Consider the following 20,994-nt stretch of genomic DNA (forward strand, 5'->3'; position numbering starts at 1 on the left):
AACCAAGAGCCGCTGAGAGAGGAAGACTCTGATTTCATCCTGACCGAGGGCGACCTCACCTTGACCTACGGGGACAGCACAGTGACTGCGAACGGCTCCTCAAGCTCCCACGCAGCCCCCACGAGCGCCGAGGAGGTGCTGGAACGAGACCTGGGAATGGGAGAGCAGAAGGTTTCCAGCCGGGGCACCCGCCTGGTGTTTCCCCTGGAGGATAACGCGTGACTCCCCGCCCCGAGCCCTGAGTGACGGGGTAGGCCCACTGGCGGGATGAGGATGGCTGCGAGCTTGACGTGGGGACTTGACTGAATGGAACTAAACACTTCTATTTTATTGGGGTCTGAAGATATCTTCACATTTAAAATTTAACCCAAGACGCAGCTAGTGGGGCTAAAGTGTCTCTAAATCAAGACAAATGCAGACCTATTCCCACTTTGTTCACGTAGTAGTGCGCTGTTCAGAGTTAAACAAACAAACAAACTAATAGCATGCTTTAATGCTCTCTTCATTCATTCACCTGCAGATCTGAACAAGATGTGGCAGGTTGAAGAACTCCTGGGGGTTCTTCCCAGGAGAGGCTTCATATCCAGACACAGAGATGCAGGTCTAGCTGGTTGTAGGAATAGCAAGGGGGGGAACAGGCTAGAAAAAGACCGTGAGGGAAGGCAGTTGAGATTGGACCTCCAAGGATTGTGAGGAGCTGGTGTTAAACGGGCCAGAAAACATGAAAAAGCAATTTGAGTGGAGGCTCCAGCAGCGAGGCTGCGTGACTGCACCCTCCTATCAGGATTCCTGCCCTTTTTGGCTACCTGTGTTTCCTCTAGACTGAAGGTTGGAAAATATGTCCATGAACATTTCAACATGGGGGAACGAATTCCAATTCCTTCTCTGGAAATCTCCATAAAGAAGAAGTTATTGAAATGTTTGAAACCAAAGGCAAAATAGTGTTATACTGTTGTTTTTAATTAATCTGAGGACAGGAGGAACTGTTTAGAAACTGATGGTGATATCACTGCAAAAATCAGTCAGTTCTTGAAGGCTCCCATATGAGCTGACTGCCTGGAAAACGATTAATAGGACTGGGTTCTATTGTGGATTTAGAAATAACACCACAATTTGTGGGGTGCAATTTAACTAGGGAAGAGAAGGCAGTAAGAAGCCTAAGAGGGAACAAGCTAGTATTCGGAGGGAAGAAATCTCACTGCAAACAAAACTAACTGCAAAAAAAATACAAGATAGTATTCTTACGACTGAGTAGAATTCCAAACTTTGAGCTAATAAATACATGAGATTTCAGTGGCCACATGGGGAATCAGAGGCAAGTCAATGAAAAGTTCAGCATTATTCACCTTGATGGAAGGTTCTGTCTACTGTAGACAGATTAAGAATCCAGATGTCTTGACATTGAATGCCATGTAGAGAAGGGCCATTTTCTTGGTATCTGGGGAGCCTTGCACCAGCTTAATGTGTAAGTGTGCTTTAAAATTTAGGTTTTTAGCTTGGGTTCTTTGTGGATGAGCTGTTCCACCTGCCCGCACCTGCAGTAGGTGAAATACTGAGAGAACTCTTGGAAACCAAGTTTGAGATTCTCCCCATGTCTCTATGCTTCAGTGCTAGTATATTTGAAAACCCAATTTCTAAAAAATGCTTTCATAAAATGTGGGCATTTTTCTTATTATGGCAGACAAAATAGTGGCCCAGTTCAGTCTAGGACACCCATAATGAAGTCAGTCATTTAATCTTCTTGACTCGCATTTTTAATGGTTAATTTTTAAATAAGACATTACTTGATACTTTGTTTTTGAATTGATAATTTATGCAAACCAGGAAAATTTTATTATTAGGTTAAGCCATATGAAATTGCTGACATTCAACCATTTAAAAAAAATAGGGCAATTTCATATGGTTCAATATAATATAATTGAATCATTTTTATTCCTCTCTTTCCTTCGTATCTACACTAAAGTCCATTTTGATTTTATGGTCATCCATGGGCTTTGTCCTCTTCACTGCAAACATTTTATTCTAACCTACTTAAATATAAGTAAATGGAGATTTGCTAAGGCTAAAAGTTAGCTAGGTTTGTAATTATGTGGTTGGATTTTTTATTCAGTGGATCAGAGTGAATCACTGACCTGTCGTCCTAATTTTGGTTTGCAAGATGTGGAGATTAATCCTGACCTTACCAGGGGTCATGGGAAGTGAGTCCACTCATCAACATGCTTCCACCTCTCAGAAGCATCATGCCTGTGCTGAGTGGCAAAAAAGTAGGCCTGAAATCACCTCACTCAAGGCTGAGTGTGTGTTGCCAGTCTGGCAGAAATCAGATCGAAACTGCTAAGTAATGGTACATCCAGCTGAAGAAAGTTCCCCTGAGAGAGTAATCCCAAGTCATCTTATAAACATGTTTGTTCTGGGTTAGGGGGATGACAGTTCAGTAGTCGAATGCTCTAGAGCACAGGTTCTCAACCCTGGCTGCACATTAGGATTACCTGGCCAGTTTTTAAAACTATTGATGCTAGGGCCCTACCCTCAGAGATTCAGATTCAGTAGGTTTGGGGTGGGGCCTGGCTGCCATGCTTTGTTCTAGATCCTCAAGGATTCTAATACACAGCTAGGGTTGAGAGTCTCTAGTCTAGAACTTGCAGTGGACCCTATTTGGAACCTTAAAGAATGGCCTAGCAATGAACGTTTTATTTTAGTTGTTAGTCATGTGGAACAAACAGTTGTTGATCGGTAATACAGACTGGGCAGCTGTGAGAGTTTCATGCTAATCTTTGCAGAAGTCAGGAATGTACCTCTTAAAGTGCAACCTAGGGCTTCCCTGGTGGTGCAGTGGTTGAGAGTCCGCCTGCCGATGCAGGGGACGCGGGTTCGTGCCCTGGTCCGGGAAGATCCCACATGCCGCGGAGCAGCTGGGCCTGTGAGCCATGGCCACTGAGCCTGCGCGTCTGGAGCCTGTGCTCCACAACGGGAGAGGCCACAACAGTGAGAGGCCCGCATACCACACACACACAAAAAAAAGTGCAACCTAAAAGGTCACTTTTGAAAACCTTAGAGCGTGAGAAGGAGAGATGGGCAACTTGAGTGTATGTTTGGCGGGGGGGGGGGGGATTAAAAACCTGTCATGTTTGCCCCCATCTGTGGGAAAAAAGGGGTTTTGTCTTAACTGAGCTGCAGACTAATCAAATGTGAAGGTTTCTGAGATGGTATCTTTGCAGTTTAACCTGAGATTATATTAATAGTCCCCATTGCAGTCAAGTGAACTTTCTTTCTCTTCACACTTTACTTGTCCCCATGCCTGCATCCACGATGGACTCCTCAGGGTAAGGATGGGCCCATTTATTGCCTGAGCAGAGGCCCCGTATTAAGTGGAAAGTTGTGGTCACTTTGCTGTCACGTGGGGGTGGTGTCGGTAGCAGGTGATTAAGGAGATGCAAACTTTTGTGTAGCACTGACACAGGAAAGACAAAAACGCCTGCAATTCCTTTTCATACTCTTTTTGGGGACTACAAGGAGAACTGAACTAAAGAAGGAAATTTGGAATTTAAAGAAATTTGGTATTTCTTCCTAGGAAACAGGTATAGGAAGGGCATATGTGATTAAGTGGACTCTGACCATCAGGACTCAGAGTGACCAGACAAAGCATTGATGCCCTGCAGCCCAAAATCACGCTGCGACATCAAATGTTTCATCAAGCAAACAGCAAGGCGCTCTTTACGCCGTGTTCTCTAGACCTGAAAATGTCCTTCATGGTTCAGTTGACAAAATCTCTTTAGAAAACCTGAAAAAATGTTATCTCAGCTATCCGCGAACATTTCAGTCTCGGGCAAAGAAGTAATGGTTCTTTCCAAAACAGAAGTCTGTTTCACGCACACACCTCCCAACCCCCATCATAGCTCTCCCTTTCTATGTCCAGAGTGGAAGTTAATGTTATCATGTCAGCTATTTAATGTGAACAAAATGATTGCTAAATGTAGAAACACCACTGATGCGCTCAGGGGAGGTTGCTGGCAGGGCAAACAAGCAACTCATCAGAGGGGAAAATCATCCGCTTGGAAACCTACCTTGGTACCCATTGCGAGTTCTAAGAGGTAGATCAGAAAGCTGATTTTCCCATCTGCTATAAAATGCAATCTGGACTGAGAGCATCTGGAAAGTCAGCTTTCTGATTCAGTAAGTATATGACTCCTTATTCCACTTCAGAAATGGGACACTTGACAGGTTTCGTGCCTGCTTTTTGATGTTGCTTCTGTAGGTGAATTAGTGTAGGAGCTAGTCTGTCAAATACAGTAGACTGGTATCATTGAATTCTGATCTCTTCTGTTGTTTTTTTAAATGAGAATCTGGCTCACCAGTGTCAATTGCTGCGTTCTGATACAGTAAATTGAGGGCATCTAGTGGCCAAGAGTTAGAGTTTAGAAACGACCCACCTGAATGCTGCTTTCACCATGTGGATACCTCAAAAGACCTTCCCTCTTTCTAAAACCTAATAAGAACAATCTACAGAGAAATATTCTGGAAACCAATGCTAGTGTCTAACGAGGAAAAGCAAGTAGGCTCTTTGACAAGCCTTTCAAAACGAGACCTAGAAAGAAACCATTTTTTTCCAGTTCCAAGTTTCATAAGCAGAGTTTTTATAAATTAACAAACCCATCTTGTCAGCCAGTGCTAGCAGAAATTGTAAAGAGCAAAACCAAAGTTTTTGATGTCAGTTTTATTTTTGTAAGCAGGGTATAGTCTAACCATGGCCCACATGGCACACACAGGCAGCCAGTTTTCTGCTACATGAACCTTGGAAAAGATGAGAAGGGAGGGCTGCCTGTTCTGCTGCCCTTTGTAAAGGTGTGTACCAGACATGAGAGTGCTCGGGAGAGGGAGAGGTTACCTTCTCATCCTGATGGCCACCTTTTCAAATGGGTTCACAGAACTGCCACATGTCATGGTCAGCTCAACTCTTGGCCAGTGGAAAATTATCTGGGCCTGTATGTGTTGGGGCAACTCAGGTGGAAAAGGACTTGGAAACAGCGTGAAGAACTCTACATCTGCTGTCTAAAGCACTTCAAAAAAGTTAAGATCCCAGTGTTACTGGCTGAGTATCTAGCTGCATGGACATTTGGGGGTTGACTTTAGTTGTGATTATTCCAGCTTTGGGCTTTGGAGAAGCAGTGGGATGATTTTCAGTCATGCGGGTGTTAAGTCTATGGATTTGGAATTTGTCCCTGAAATCACTCATTCGAAGTATGACTTCATGGTAGGGTCACCTCCTAGGTTTTTTATTTTTTACATAAAATACATCTGGTACTTCTTACTTAGGAAGTTTTACTATGTCTATTAAAATGATTAAATGGGAAGGCCACCAAGATTCATTTAATAGCTGAAAAGCAGTTTTTTAAATAGAATAGGATGAATTTAATATGGGCTGATGTGACCTTCTGGGGAATTTTTTTATAGAGAGCTTACTTACATACTGTAATTGGGGAAATTTTTGTCTTTTACTTCCATTCAACAGTAGCAAACTGGTGGCTTTATAAAATTAACATAGGATGTTATATAAACATGTTATATAAAATAATATTAAAGTATGTCTGACTGTGAAAAAGTGAAGACTTGGAGTTATCGGCAACTTTTATTTATGTGCAATAAGAAAAACTGGAGTTAGGCCCCCAAAGTGCTCCCTTTCCCTAGCATTTTACTTAATGTTTGCCTTTGTGTATATGTTTAGATTGATATTATAAAGCTAGCTACATGTTTTCCTGCCTTTACTGATATTTAACACATTTTTCTCAAAGCTTTTTTTTTTAACAAAACTCAAAATAAAAAGATTAACTGGGTGAGCTCATCTTGCTTTGTATTTCTAAAAGTATTGTCCGTTAGTAGAAGAATGCAGTATGATCCTGTTCTTAGTCTGTTTCTTTCCCTCACAGAGAGGTTCTGTTCTGGGTGGAAGCTATTCCTCTCCAACTTCATTTAGAACAGAGATTGACAAATTACGGCAGCCCCTGGACCAAATCCAGCCTACTGCTTGTTTTTGTAAATAAAGTTTTATTGGCACACACTCCACTCACTCATTTGCATACTGTCTGTGACTGCTTTCACGCAGAGCTGAGGAGTTGTAACAGCAGTGAACAACTAGCTGCTCATAAAGCCTGAACTATTTACTATCAGGGTCTTTACAGAAAAGTTTTTTGCTGACCCCTAATTGAGATGCTTGAAAATTTTTAGTTTTAAAATTAGATCTAAAAATCACAGCAACAGATTTTTTTTTTAGATGTTAAAAATGTGCCTTAGGATGAAAAGAAACACTTTAAACCTGGTCTCTGCCTGTGACTTCTCCTGGCCTGCAATCATCTTTAACAGGCTTTGAGTGTTGGCTAGTTGCTAAGATTATTGAGCTCGCTATAGTTTCCTTCATAGTCTTTGTGTTCTTTTGTATGTAGACTAGCTTTTCCCTAAACCATGCAATTGAACTACATCATAACAGAGCAAAACCAAATCTTGTCATTAACAGTGACTCCAGAGTCATTTAATAATATAATTTACAAAAACATCAGATAGAACAATTTAAAAGCAAAAATTTCTTTCAGTTCATTAGGGTTCTCCCACCCCAGGGAGAGAAATTACTTTTTAAAAATCCATTCAAGGGTCGGGGTGAGGGGAGCTATTTGAATTAGAGCTGGATGAGTCAGATTTTAAAAAATACCACCCAGACCTTTTATTTAATATTAAGTAATTTAATCAAGATACACAGGACTGCACTTGAACCTTATTCACATTGATGTTTTGTCCAGACACCTGCTGATGGGAAATGGTACCAAATCACGTCTCTTCTTTGTTCTGAGAACGCCTTGTTGACATGGCTCCAGCAGAGGCAGGGTCAGGCTGGGAACTAAAGCTCTTCCTATTTTATTGCCATAATTATCCACATTGCACTGTCACTTCCTTACTGGAAACTTCATTTCAACCAATGTGTCAGTCATTATTTAACAGCTCATAATATTCCTGCTCCGCAGAATAGCACAGCAGTTGGTACCAAGTCAAGCCCCAGTCTCTGACAGTGTGATAGGCTGCCTCCACAGCATGGCTTCTCCAATGCTGGGACAACGTGCTGAGTGGCCTGGTTCGTGGTGACTGACCTGGAAGGGAAGGAACAAAGGATGTTTGAACTTCAGAACACAGAAATCCACGGAAAGCCTGTTGAACCTTGATGACATAAGGCCTCTTAAATATGAAACCTATAATCTTCCCTACCTAAGCTGCATTATCCAATGCTGTAGACCCATACAGAATCAGTATCTATCATTTCTGCTTGTGACCCAAGAGGTGTTTGGTGAGGATAAAGATAGGGGCACCTCTCTCAGTGTGACTGTGCTTTCTGCAGCTGCTGCTGTGGGGCGCCTGTTGAGAAGAAAACTTTCTGAGACCTGCTGGGTAGAGTGGGGTAAGGGCTGGGACTGCAGCTGTACCTTTAGGCACCGACCATGCAACCATCCACCTTTCACTTGTGTACTGGTTCATATGTGCGAAATAAATCATGCCAACACGATCAGCTGTTCTGTAAAACTGAGGCTGTATATAAGCAACGAGTCCAGCTTCCTACCTCTGTGGGAGCTGGGCTTTTTCCATCTTCCATTAAAACACATTGCTGCATCACTTTATGGGAGCGGCAAAGGGTGAACTGACGATGTTCATGCTAGTTCTGCCACCAGTTTCTGGCTTTCTTGTGATCCTTCCTCTGATCCCGGATATGTGCCAGATTTGACATCATTTTCTAATGTAGTAAAACTTGATAGAACTACTGATGCAGCAGAGTTTGGGTAAGGAGCACTTTCAAGGTGATTAAAAATGTGCAATAAAGATTCACATTAAGCATTAGACAAGAACTGATTTCATAAATGCCTTGAGGCCTGTCTCATGACCTTTAGCATTCTGTTAGTACTGGTTATTTACATAAAAAAAGAGCCAGCATGTCAAATTTCAGTTGAATTTAGTTTAATAAAAACCGATTTCCAGACAGGCTGACTGTGGTTCCAGGTAAGGTAGAATAGATTCATTGCTCCTTATTCCTCCCACAAAGTGTAACTAAAATTCCCAAATATATTTATAAGATGAAGATAAGACTCTGAAGGATAGAAAAAACAAGCTGGACTGACTAGGGACCTTGGGAGTTGAGGAACAACACAGGTGTGAGTTGCCTGGGTTTTCTTTTTGCCGCCTCAATATCCTAGGATGGATGCTGAAGAATCCAGCAGGCCAGAAATACCAATGGCCATAGACCATAAAAGCCCCATGAAAAGCCTGTTATCTCTAGCCAAAGGGCAGGGAAAGGGTCAGCCTAGAAAGAACCCAAGCACCTCAAAAACAAAATCCCCCCTCCTGTCAGCAGAGGCGTAGGGGAAGCCAGGGCTTCTGGACTACCACCCCCACCTGGCAATAACCAGGTGATGCACCCCTTCTTCTACCAGCACATTGTCAGTGGAGGCCTGCTAAAATAAATAAAATTCAGAGATTCATAATATATGTTCAAATGTATGCCAAATGTTTAGGATATAATAAAAAAAATCACTTGTCAAACCAAGAACCAGGGAGATTTTGACTTGAGTGAGAGAAGACACCTGACAGATGCCAACACTGAAACAACACAGATACTGAAATTATCCAAGAAGGATTTTAAGCTACCATCGTAAAAATACTTCAATTAGCAGTTACTTGAAGAAAAAAAAATTCCTGGCAAAGAAATATAATACAAAAATGAAAGAGGAACCAAATGGAAAATTTAGAACTGTAAAATACAATAACCAAAATTTTAAAAGCTCACTGGATGGGCCAAATTGCAGAATACAGATGACAGTAAAGAATTAGTGAGTCTGAAAATATAACTATAGAAATTACCCAATCTGAACAAAAGAGAGAAAGTAGAGTGAAAAAAGATGAATAGGGCATCAGGGACCTGTGGTACTACAATAAATGATCTAGTGTTCATTTTTTTAAAATCAGAGTTCCAGAAAGAGGGGATAGCGATCGAGGCTGAAAAAGTACTTGAATAAATACGGCTAAAAATTTCCCACATTCGGCAAAAGACCTACAGATTCAAGAGGTTGGGTGAACCCCAACAAAACCCCAAAGAAATCTACACCAAGATACAGCATAATCAAATTTCGGGAAAGTAAAGACAAAGAAAAAATCTTGAAAGCAACTAGAGAGAAATGATGCACTACTTATGGAAACAATGATTTGAATGTCAGTGGATTTCATATCTGAAACCATGGAGGCCAGAAGGAAGTGGCATGACATTTTTCAAGAGCTGAAAGAAAATAACTGTCAACTCAGACTTCTATATTCCATGATAATATCCTTCAGGAATGAATGTGAAATAAAGACATTCTCAGATGAAGGAAACTAAGAGAATTTATTGCCAATAGAACTGCTGTAAAAGAACTGCTAAAGGAAGTTTTTCCAGCAGAAAAGAAAGGATAAAAGAAGGAAACTTGAAACATCATGAAGAATGAACAGAAAGGATAAAATAGAAGTAAATTTAATAGACTATTCTCTTGAGTTTAAAAAATTATGTTTGACAGTTGAGGCAAAAATTATAACATTGTATGATGTAGTTCTCAATATACAGAGAGAAAATATTATAAGAGAATTATAAAGGGCACAGGATAATGGAACCTAAATGGACATAAAGTTTCTACACTTCACTTGAGGTGGTAGTAAAATGTTGAGACCAGTAGGTTGTGATTAGTTACATACGTGTAACCTAAAGAAGCCACTTTTTTGTGCAGCAAAGAAAACCATAAACAAAACGAAAAGACAGCCAACAGAATGGGAGAAAATATTTGCTAATGATGCAACCAACAAGGGATTAATTTCCAAAATATACAAACAGCTCATACAGCTCAATATCAAAAACAAAAACCCAATCAAAAAAGGGGCTGAAGATCTAAATGGACATTTCTCCAAAGAAGACATACAGTGGCCAACAGGCACATGAAAAAATGTTCAACATTGCTAATTATTAGAGAAATGCAAATCAAAACTACAATGAGGTATCACCTCACTCTGGTCAGAATGGCCATCATCAAAAAGTCTACAAATAATAAATGCTGGAGAGGGTGTGGAGGAAAAGGAACCCTCCTACCCTGTTGGTAGGAATGTAAATTGGTACAGTCACTACGTGGAACAGTAGGGAGGTTCCTTAAAAAACTAAAAATAGAACTACCATATGACCCAGCAATTCCACTACTGGGCATATACCCAGAGAAAACCATAATTCAAAAAGACACATGCACCCCAATGTTCATTGTAGCACTATTTACAATAGCCAGGACATGGAAGCAACCTAAATGTCCATCGACAGAGGAATGCATAAATAAGATGTGGTACATATATACAATGGAATATTACTCAGCCATAAAAAGAAATGAAATTTGAGCTATTTGTAGTGAGGTGGATGGACCTAGAGTCTGTACAGAGTGAAGTAAATCAGAAAGAGAAAAACAAAATACTGTATGCTAACACGTATATATGGAATCTAAAAAGAAAAAAAAATGGTTCTGAAGAACACAGGGGCAGGACAGGAATAAAGACACAGACGTAGAGAATGGACTTGAGGACATGGGGAGGGGGAAGGGTAAGCTGGGATGAAGTGAGAGAGTGGCATGGACTTATATTTACTACCAAATGTAAAATAACTACTGGGAAGCAGTCGCATAGCACAGGGAGATCAGCTGGGTGCTTTGTGGCCACTTAGAGGGGTGGGATAGGGAGGGTGGGAGGGAGACGCAAGAGGGAGGAGATATGGGGATATATGTATATATATATATAGCTGATTCACTTTGTTATAAAGCAGAAACTAACACACCATTGTAAAGCGATTATACTCCAATAAAGATGTTTAAAAAAATCTACGTAAACCAACATCTAACCTCATTATTTATGGTGAAAGACTGAATACTTCCCCCTTAAGATCAGGAAGAACACAAAGGTGTCTGCACTTACCATTCTTATTCAACATAGTGCTAGAAGTTCTAGCCAATGAAATAAGGCAAGAAAAAGAAAAGCCATATTGATTGGAAAGAAAGAAAGAAAACAGTCCTTATTTGTGTTTATATGATTATGTACATAGAAAATCCCAAGGAATACAAAACAAACTCCTAGAACTGATAAGTGAATTCAGCAGATTTGCAGGTACAAGATCAATATTTAAAAATCAACTTTATATATACTAGAAATGAATATCTTAAAACCAAATTTTAAAACTCATGCTATTTATGATCGCTCAAATTAAATACTTAGGTGTAAATCTAACAAAACAATAAAGGACCCGTATGCCAAAAACTACAAAACACCAATAAAAGAAATCAAACAATCTAAATCAATAGAGAGATATAACTATGTTCATGGATTGGAAGACTCAAGTAAAGATGTCATTTTTTCCCCAAATTGATTTATAGTTTTAACAATATTCCTACCAAATTCTATCAATGCCTTTTATACATACAGAGAAGCTTATTCTAAAATTTATATGGAAAGGCAAAAAAACTAGAATAGCTAAAACCTTTCTGGAAAAGAATAGAGTAGGAATAGTCACTCTATTCAATATTAAGCTACATCTAACGACATTAATCACAACAGTGTGATACTGGTGAGGGACAGGCAGTTCTTAGACATGACATCAAATGCACAATCTACAAAAGAAAAAATGATAAATCGGATTTCATCAAAATTTTAAAACTTCTGCTCTGCCAAAGATCTTGTTAGGATGAAAAGACAAGATACAGTCTGAGAGAAAATATCTACAACCACATATCTGACAAAGGGCTTTTATCTAGAATATACCAATCACTCTCAAAATTCAAGAGTAAAAAACCAATCCAGTTAGTAAATGGGCAAAACACCTGAACCAACATTTCACCAAAGAGGAGATATGGATGGCAAATAAGCACACAAAAAGATGTTCAACATCACTAGCCACTAGGAAAATGCAAATGAGTACAATAACATACCACTTCATACCTATTAGGACAGCTAAGATACAACATAGCAACAATACCAAGTGCTGGCGAGGCTGCACAGAAATTTCTCTCTCATACATTGCTGGTGGGAATGTAAAATGGTACAGCCACCCTGAAAAACAGTTTGGTAGTTTCTTATAAAACTAAACATAATATACCACACAAACCAGCAATTCCACTCCTGGGCATTTATCTCAGAGAAATGAAATTTTACGTCCACACAAAAACGTATACCCAAATATGCACTGCAGCTTTATTTGTAATAGTCCAAAACTGGAAACAATCCGAATGCCCTTCAAATGGGTTAATGGTTAAACAAACTGTGGTACTTCCATACCATGGAAAACTACTCAGCAATGAAAAGGAATGAATTATTGATACATGCAACAACCTGGATGGATATCCAGAGAATTACACTCAATGAAAACAGACAATCTCAAAAGGTCATATATTGTATGATTCCATTTGTATAACAATCTTGAAATAACACAATTACAGAGATGGGGTACAGATTGGTGTTTGCCAGGGAAAGGGGTGGGATGAGGTAGGGTATGCGACTATAAAGGGATAGCACAAGAGTTTCTTTTTGCTGATGGAACAGTTCTGTATCTCGATTGTGGTGATGTTTACGTATATGTGATAAAATCACACAGATCTATGCACACACATACACACAAAATGAGTGCACGTAAAAACTGTTAAAAACTGAATAAGGCCTGTAGATTGTACCAATGTCAATTTCATGGTGTTGATATTGATCTATGTGTAAGATGTGTAACATGTTACCTTTGGGAGAAGCTGGGTGAAGGGTACACTGGACCTCTTTGTACTATTTTTGCAACCTCCCATGAGTCTATAGTTATTTCAAAATAAAATGTTTTCCTCTGTCACTCTTTCTTTGTACAATGCATTCAGCTCTCCATTTGGGTCATTTTAAAGACTGAGAACACTTGGCAGTAACTCAGGATGGCTTTCTGTCAAAAACTAACCAAGTGCTAAATGTTGCCTGATCATATCCCATGTCCTGACAGATGTTTATGGAGATACTATCAGCCCAACCTGTGGACCCATAAGCACTCTTTAAGTCCTTTTATTAAAAACCTTCTTTAAAAACTTTTTAAAAATCTACTTGAAAAGCTGCTTTTTGTAAGTCCAAATTTTCTTTTTATCAAATCACCCAGCAGTACAAGGTGGGACGAAAGGAGAAACAGGTGCCCTCAAAGATCTACTACTGCCTCTGGGGTATTTGAAGAACAATTCTGAAGTCCTGCTAAGCCAGGCTGGGCCCAGGCAGCAACCCCACAAGGCCCTTTCTTCACATCAGAAATGGATTCCTGTTCTTCTGGTTTGGTCTCAGTTCCTGAATGTCACTGCACCAGGGCAGGGATGCTCAAATACCTTCCAGTTCTCACTTCACCTCCAAGTAGACCCTACAAAAACTATCAGTTAATTTCCTCCCATTTTAATTACTTTTGGTTGTGTTTAAAACACTAACATGTCCATGAATTCTTAGTGTGATGATCCCCCAAATTCTTAAGCTCCTTAGATATAGGATTAAGAATTTAATTAACTCCAGACCCCACTCTTCTTAATACTATGGGGCCTGATTCATTTGGAGCAATGAAGTATTCAAGTTTGCATGCATAGTTTAAAAGTGAACGCTCAGGTTATCATCCAGCTACAGTTACCAAGTAGCCAGCTTTGCCCTTTTACAACTGCTAGATGTTTAACAATGTAGAAGTAAATTTTAAGCTACTAAACTTCTTGGTTAAAATTGTTTCCGCTTGTCCAGCGTCTGGGGAGAATGTTTACTACTGCCTGAACCACCTGAAATGGTGTAGACCCTTCTGGTCATTCTGAAGTCAAAACTATTTCAAGACCTATCCTGTATGATAATAGAGAATAGATAATTTTAAAAACTGTCTTGGTGCAATTAATTTCCAGAATTACAGAGATTTCTGTATATTGTTTTGTGAAGCATGTATAAAAGGCTTTTTTTTAATATGTGGCATTGAAGTGTGAAGTCATTCCTTAATGGCTTAATTAATACTCAAATTAATTCACTTGTACTTTTAAAAAATGGATTGTTTACTTAAAGATTCAAAGTCATACTCCCATGAGTTGGGTGTATTTTATCTCCTTTGCTACAGTTCCCCTGAGTACTTAAATGACCAGCCGGGCCCTAACTGCAGCTGGTTGACCTAGTAATAGCCTCATTGCCATCAAAGGGAAACGTCATTCCAGGCTGTGATTCCTGCAGTTGGCTTGGCTGAGGCTCTCCGGGCGGAATAACCCAGGAAGACACACTCTTAGCATTTTAATCAAACTTTTTTCAACGTTTGAAGCTGGGATGGGGGACGAGGAAGAATCAACTTCCTGCCGGCTTTCAAGGTTGAGAACAGAAGATTCGGCCAAATGAACTTGCCTCTTTCAGTGGCCTTCCTGGCCCGTTTCAAGTCAGATACCGATCCCTGGGCGTCCCCCGTGGCTGTGCGAACCGGCATGGGCACCTCCCTCCCCTCCTTGAATTGCACTTGTAGATTTCTACTAGACCCTCTTTCCTTCCAGTTTTCTTGGTTTCGCCTGTCCCTGCGCACACACTTGTGCCAGGTGAGGTGCCCCAGGTTCTCCACCAGAAGCCACTTCACAGATGCTAAAAGTTGGTGCAGGGACCTGGCATCTTGGCTGCGGGAGCTGAGGTTTCCGGGTATTCAGTGGGTCCCGTTATCACGGGGGAATTACTTTCCAGCCTATTGTAACAGCCTTCCTCTCGGACCCGCTGCAGAACAAATGGGCCGAGGACAGGCATTAGCCTCCTTTTCAAGGGCGACGTGTTTTGTGTGTATGTGGGGGGTCATCTCCCAATATCCTACTCTGGAACAGTCCCCTTGTGAGTGATGTTACCATCTAAATTTATGTTAACCTTGGTTAAGCTTTCTTCACCTTCCTGTTTTCACCTCAAATTAGTGAAATGCAGTGCCAAGGAAAACGGAAATAACTGACAAAGTTTGTGACAATAGAGCCATTAAGTTGTCTTTTTTTTTTTTAAGGGCGCTGCCTAGGGATAATGTTAAAATAATACTTGAAATACCAGAAATGTCAAAGTGCAAGCGTTCCCTCCCTGTGACTCTAAAGCAAAATGGAACAGGAAACATGGAGTTTGCTAATACAACCACACCCCCCAAATAGCCTAGAAATGTACTTGAAGCAGCATACATGTTATAAATCGTTTCCAGACTTTCAATCTGAAAAATGAAGTAGCAGTGGCAGGGGGCACCAGTATCTTTGCATTAGTCAATACTAGCTTCAGTCCTATTTAATACATGAAACAACTCTCCCTTTAGGTGAAAACAGAGACTGAGTTTGAAAGAAAAATAAGGAACTTCCCTGGCCGTCCAGTGGTTAAGACTTCGCCTTCCAATGCAGGGCGTGTGGGTTCGATCCCTGGTCCGGGAGCTAAGATCCCACGTGCCTTGCCGCCCAAAAACGAAAACATAAAACAGAAGCAATATTGTCACAAATTTAAAGACTTTAAAAATGGTCCACATTCAAAGAAATCTTTAAAAAAAAAAAACCACTAACAAACAAAACTCTTGCCTGGGGAGTAAAGGGGGAAACTAGGGGAGAAGCCACTTGCCTGACCCTGGGCAGCCCATGTCTAGAGCTGAGCTGCATCTCCATCCCTCCCTGCCTCCAGTGGGAGAAGAGGACTCACTTCTCTGCTCCGGAATTCAGAATAAAACCTCATTCCATGGGACTCATTAGTCAAGACCCAGAGTCAGCCAGTGCAAAAACGGAATGGCCATTACATTTCCCCAATAGAAGAGAATAAAATAATAACACGTTTCCAATTTTATCATACCCACGCCCAGCTAAAACTTTCCTAAATTTTTGAGCTCACTTCAGAACAAAAGGAATGCGCTCCAAACCAGTGTTAATAAAACTTGGAAAGACGTGAGTTTGGCTAGTTGACTTTTGTTTTTTCCTTTCATTGAGCTGCTCCAAGATACAATTTTAATTGGTGTACCTACTTGCTTTTGTGAGTAAAGTCGTTCCCAACTCAAATAAAGGAACGGAGTCAGTATTTTATAATATATATTTGACCGCCCACTTGTAGATGTTTGCCAACTACCAAGTGGGGTTGGCAGAGGTTAGTGAGGGCACAGGGTTGGGAAGCTTTGACCTACCATTCAGGCAGCCCTTTGGCCTCTACAGGGGGCCAAATGGAGTGGGGGGCACTAGGGCCACTCCCGATCAGCTTCAGGATTCACAGGTTAGGATGGCTAGTCAGGTTACAGAGTTTGTGTGTCACCCCAAGTCTAGCCCATCACTTCTGGTTCTCTCTCCCTGCGGAGCGAGGCACTGTGTCTGTGCCACCCTTTCCTAGCACTGTGCACAGTCTGGCAGGGATGAAATGGCCCCATGGCCAACAGCAGGTTCACGTTCTCACGGGACACTGGCGAGCCGTACACCAGTCTTCTCCTGGGCCTGTAGGATTGCCAGAGATTGCCATACTTAGGAGCAGGACATGGATTTTTCCTGAGCTCAGAATGATTTCTCCTTCTCTTTGACTGCTGAGAAATAAAAATAAATCTAAAAGGCATTCGATAATGCTGGGAGTTTTGTTGGTCTTCGGTAGGGCTGTGTGTTTATTTTTAGCCAACCATCTCCTTTTTGTAAAATAGTCTCCTTGGCAATTCCCAGCTGGGGGGGATGGGGTGGGGGAGGGGAGTGCACAGAAAGGCAACAAAGTTTAACTTTTTTGTTGTTTGCAGAACCTGAAAAATGTATTGTTTTCCCTTCTCACATCCCTGTTAGCAATATCCTTTATTTAACAGGAAGAGACAGCATCTATTTTATTGCTTCTAAAATCTGTATATTTAACATACGCCAGCTCTAGGCTGTTTGAAAGGAAGTCCTATTTTTAAAACATTATCTTGGTTTTAGTATTTTTGGCTTACTGTTCCCATAAGCTCTCCGAGGCAGTAATGCGTCCTTTTTGGTAATGTCTGGTCTCAGTCATGGGGAAAGTGACCCTCAAAGCCCTGGGACATTTTTTCCTTGATGTTCACTTGATCTGTATGTATGTCAGGACTGCTTCAGCCAGCCTCCCAGTTGTGCTGTTCCTAACTTTCCCCAGTTCATCATCTTTACAAAAGAACTCAGAGTCTCGAGTCCCCACCCGCTCCCCATAGCTTACAAACGCTTCTGTAATGTTCGACTTCAGCCTTTCAGTTAGGCTGCTGTTTCCAGCCTGCTGGTTACTGTGACCAAACCATCTTAATCACACGAGATTAATCTGTCCAAGCTGGCCCTCTAAGCGTTTGGATTTCAGGCCAGATTTGAGGCTTCTTGCTGGCAGGGCCCAGAGACTGCCCTGCATTCTCACAACTCTCCCTGTGCCTTCGGGGCTCCTTCTAACACCTCTGCCTGAAGGTAACACTTAAAAGAAAGGGCTTCCATTCCACGAGTGTAAAACACAAGAGCTATTTGTAATGAGGTGGATAGACCTAGAGTCTGTCATATAGAGTGAAGTAAGTCAGAAAGAGAAAGACAAATACCGTATGCTAACACATATATATGGAATTTAAGAAAAAAAAAAGTCATGAAGAACCTAGGGGTAAGACAGGAATAAAGACACAGACCTACGAGAATGGACTTGAGGACACGGGGAGGGGGAAGGGTGAGCCGTGACAAAGCGAGAGAGAGGCATGGACATATATACACTACCAAACGTAAGGTAGATAGCTAGTGGGAAGCAGCCGCATAGCACAGGGAGATCAGCTCGGTGCTTTGTGACCGCCTGGAGGGGTGGGATAGGGAGGATGGGAGGGAGGGAGATGCAAGAGGGAAGAGATATGGGGATATATGTATATGTATAACTGATTCACTTTGTTACAAAGCAGAAACTAACACACCATTGTAAAGCAATTATACTCTAATAAAGATGTAAAAAAAATAATGATGACAAAAAAAAAGAAAAAAGAAGAACACAAGTCTACCTCAGTGGCTATTTTTAGAATGTGACTCTATAGCCAAGCCCCCTGCTGCATCCATTTCAGGGGAGGAGAAATTTGCTCACTGCGGTCATCATTGAAGTCAAACGTGGTGGTCGTCTTCCACCACCCCTTAACCCCCCAGATTTCAAAACATTCACTGCCAGCTGCCGTTCCAATGTCTTGTCAGCATCCAGTGGACTGATGGGCTCTGGCTTGGCGCCTGTGGGCTGGGGCAGAGCTGAAGGCTTTCCATTCCCATGCAGACATCACTGAGCTCAGCAACTTTGCTCCGACTGAAACTGCTTCCTGTTCAACTCCCCAGTAGTTCTCCACTTCCCTGTGTTCTTGAACTTGGGCCAGAGCTGTTTCTTAGTCCCTACTGTTCTTATTTTATACTGCACCTGAGCAGAAATGGTTCTTTCAATAGAGCAAGTTCCTCAGGTTCCATTACGAAGTGAGAGGATGAGGGGCCAGGCTTTTTTTCAGTTTCAGTCTTTTCTGTACTGTTTGGACTGAGGAATTTTAAGCCAGCTGCTTATAAATGTTTTTTAAAAGCATCACTCCCAATTATTTATATTACATTAATATTCATGGGAAACAAATCCCTGCCCAGACTAAAAAAGCCTCTTTGAAAATCCTCTGAATCCTGCCTCAACAACTGTAAATGGGCACTTCTGCCCTCCACCCACCCCCAATAAAGAGGGCTCTCAGGACTAGAGAGAAAATGTATAGAGTTCAACCTCATTTAAAATCAGCCTCAGTTCCCCACTGATAGTGTCCCGAAATAGCTGAAGTTCAAGTCACTAGGTACAATCCCCTGCAGCAGTAGTAGGAGAAGTTCAGCTTAATAAGAAGCTTGCTACAATCTGATGTCCTGTGTGAGTGTGGTTTTATAAAGGGATGATCACTTTGATTTCAAGATGTGTCCAGTCCTTCAAAAGAACCACAGAAGTGACACTTTGCAAACCCAGGTGCGTCGAAGAAGGACTAAGGAATGAATTTCATCTTGGCATCTGGTTATCACAGCCTGAGGTGGGAGGCATTTATTCACCGCCTGAGATGAACTGTAGGGTCAGAGAGGGCCAGGGCGCTGGGAGAAAGGGTTTTCCACCTATCACACTAGCCATGCTGAAAAAATAAATAGATAAAATGCTTGTTGTTGAAAGTCTAGGAAGCAGACACTCCAAGAAACAGCTGGTGGGGGCAGATGTTGGTGCAACGTTGAACAACTTAACCTCTCAAAATGTAAAAAAGCCTGTATACCTTTTGCTCTATACCATCACCCTACTACAGAAATTTTTCTTACAGATGTACTTACATGTATGCAAAAGATGCTATTAAAAATGCAGCAATGAAATGTTGGGACTAGGAACTGGTTAAATATGTTACAATACATTCCTACAATGAAATACTAGACAGTCACTGAAAAGAAGATATAGGAACTTTTTGTCTTTTTAGGTTTCATTAGTTTTATCTCTGTAACCTTTAAATCATACCTCACAAATTAGCTTTTGTCACAAGTGGATTTAGAGAAAGCAGAGGACTCGAGTTCACTATTTTCTGAAACACTGACACAGAAAAGGAAAGGAAAGAATTACTTAGAAAAGATTCTTCACAAAAGACCCTCAGAAAAATCCCTAAACAAAAGTGAAATACTTAATCATTAAGTTTAATGCTAATCGGTAAAGGATTTTAAATCAATTCGCTGGCATTAAGTTTCTTGTTTAAGCCCACAAATCTTTCTCTAAACATTACTGACCCTTTGCCAAAGGATAAATGGATGAACTGAGCAGTACCTTATGACACAGCTAGCTGTGGGAACATTCTATAAAAAATGGAAAATAATTTTGTAAGAACATGACGGCAACAATCAGCAGCCAATATTCTCAGAGTTTCCAATTACCAAAAGCATATACAATTTTAGTCTAGAAAAGTAAGTCAATTTTATAAAATTAAGCTTTTTAGATTGAAAAGCATGCCGCTTTAGGGAATTCCCCGGTGGTCCAGTGGTTAGGACTCTGCGCTTCCACTGCAGGGGGCCCAGGTTCGATCCTCGGTGGGGGAACTAAGATTCCGCAAGCCGTACAGCCAAAAAAAAAAAAAAAAAAAAAGCATCCCACTTTAACTGGCACAAAGATACTGAAAAATAGTCCCTAAAATTCTCACTAAATTTATAGAACGAAAAATATGCCCTTAGTTATTAAATGTAGTCAGTATTGGGACTTCTCAAAAACAGGTGATAGGGCTTCCCTGGTGGCACAGTGTTTGGGAGTCCGCCTCCCAATGTAGGGGACATGGGTTCGAGCCCTGGTCTGGGAAGATCCCATATGCCGAGGAGCAACGAAGCCCGTGCACCACAACTACTGAGCCTGGGTTCTCGAGCCCACGAGCCACAACTACTGAAGCCCGCGGGCCTAGAGCCTGTGCTCTGCAACAAGAGAAGCCACCGCAACAAGAAGCCCGTGCACCTAACGAAGAGTAGACCCCCGCTCGCCGCAACTAGAGAAAGCCCGCGCGCAGCAACAAAGACCCAACTTAGCCAAAAATAAATAAATTTATTTATTTACTTATTAAAAAAAAACCAGGTGATATACGTGCCCTCAGCTGCTGGCCAGGGACTGGTAGATGGGTGGCTGAGAGCGGTGAACGTGCCCCATGGCCATGTTCTCTCCATAGCACAACTTCAAGTACTTATCCAAGATAGTGATTACCTCATCATTTAGAATCTGGGACTTGCGAATTCGAATTCTCTCCACCATCTTCCTCAAAGGCACGGTTTTCATAACCTCATCTTTGCCATCATGTTTCTGGACTTTAAGTAGATGACAGCAGAAATCCAGTACAACAAAGTGCCCCTCCCTGTCACCAAAGAATTGTGGGAATGTGAATTGGTGCAGCCACTATGGAAGATGGGATGGAAGCGCCTCAAAAAGTTAAACATAGAGCCATCATATGATCTAGCAATTCCACTGCTGGGTATT

General features: G+C 41.3%; 2 protein-coding genes across 2 annotated transcripts in view; one reads left to right on the plus strand and one right to left on the minus strand.

Moving 5' to 3' along the window:
• The window catches only part of SLC9A7 (solute carrier family 9 member A7), a 156,069-nt gene extending 143,341 nt beyond the window's left edge, over positions 1-12,728 (plus strand). The window contains exon 16 of the mRNA XM_030849855.2: positions 1-12,728. Coding sequence (XP_030705715.1) covers positions 1-222 — 222 coding nt within the window. The 3' untranslated portion in view covers positions 223-12,728.
• Positions 4,204-20,994, minus strand: part of CHST7 (carbohydrate sulfotransferase 7) — a 25,971-nt gene continuing 9,180 nt past the window's right edge. Inside the window, exon 2 of the mRNA XM_030849856.2 lies at positions 4,204-7,133. The gene's annotated coding sequence lies outside the window, so the exon portion shown is untranslated. The remainder of the gene's footprint in view (positions 7,134-20,994) is intronic.

The sequence above is a fragment of the Globicephala melas genome, chromosome X (genome assembly GCF_963455315.2).
Source record: "Globicephala melas chromosome X, mGloMel1.2, whole genome shotgun sequence".
Lineage (NCBI taxonomy): Eukaryota > Metazoa > Chordata > Mammalia > Artiodactyla > Delphinidae > Globicephala > Globicephala melas.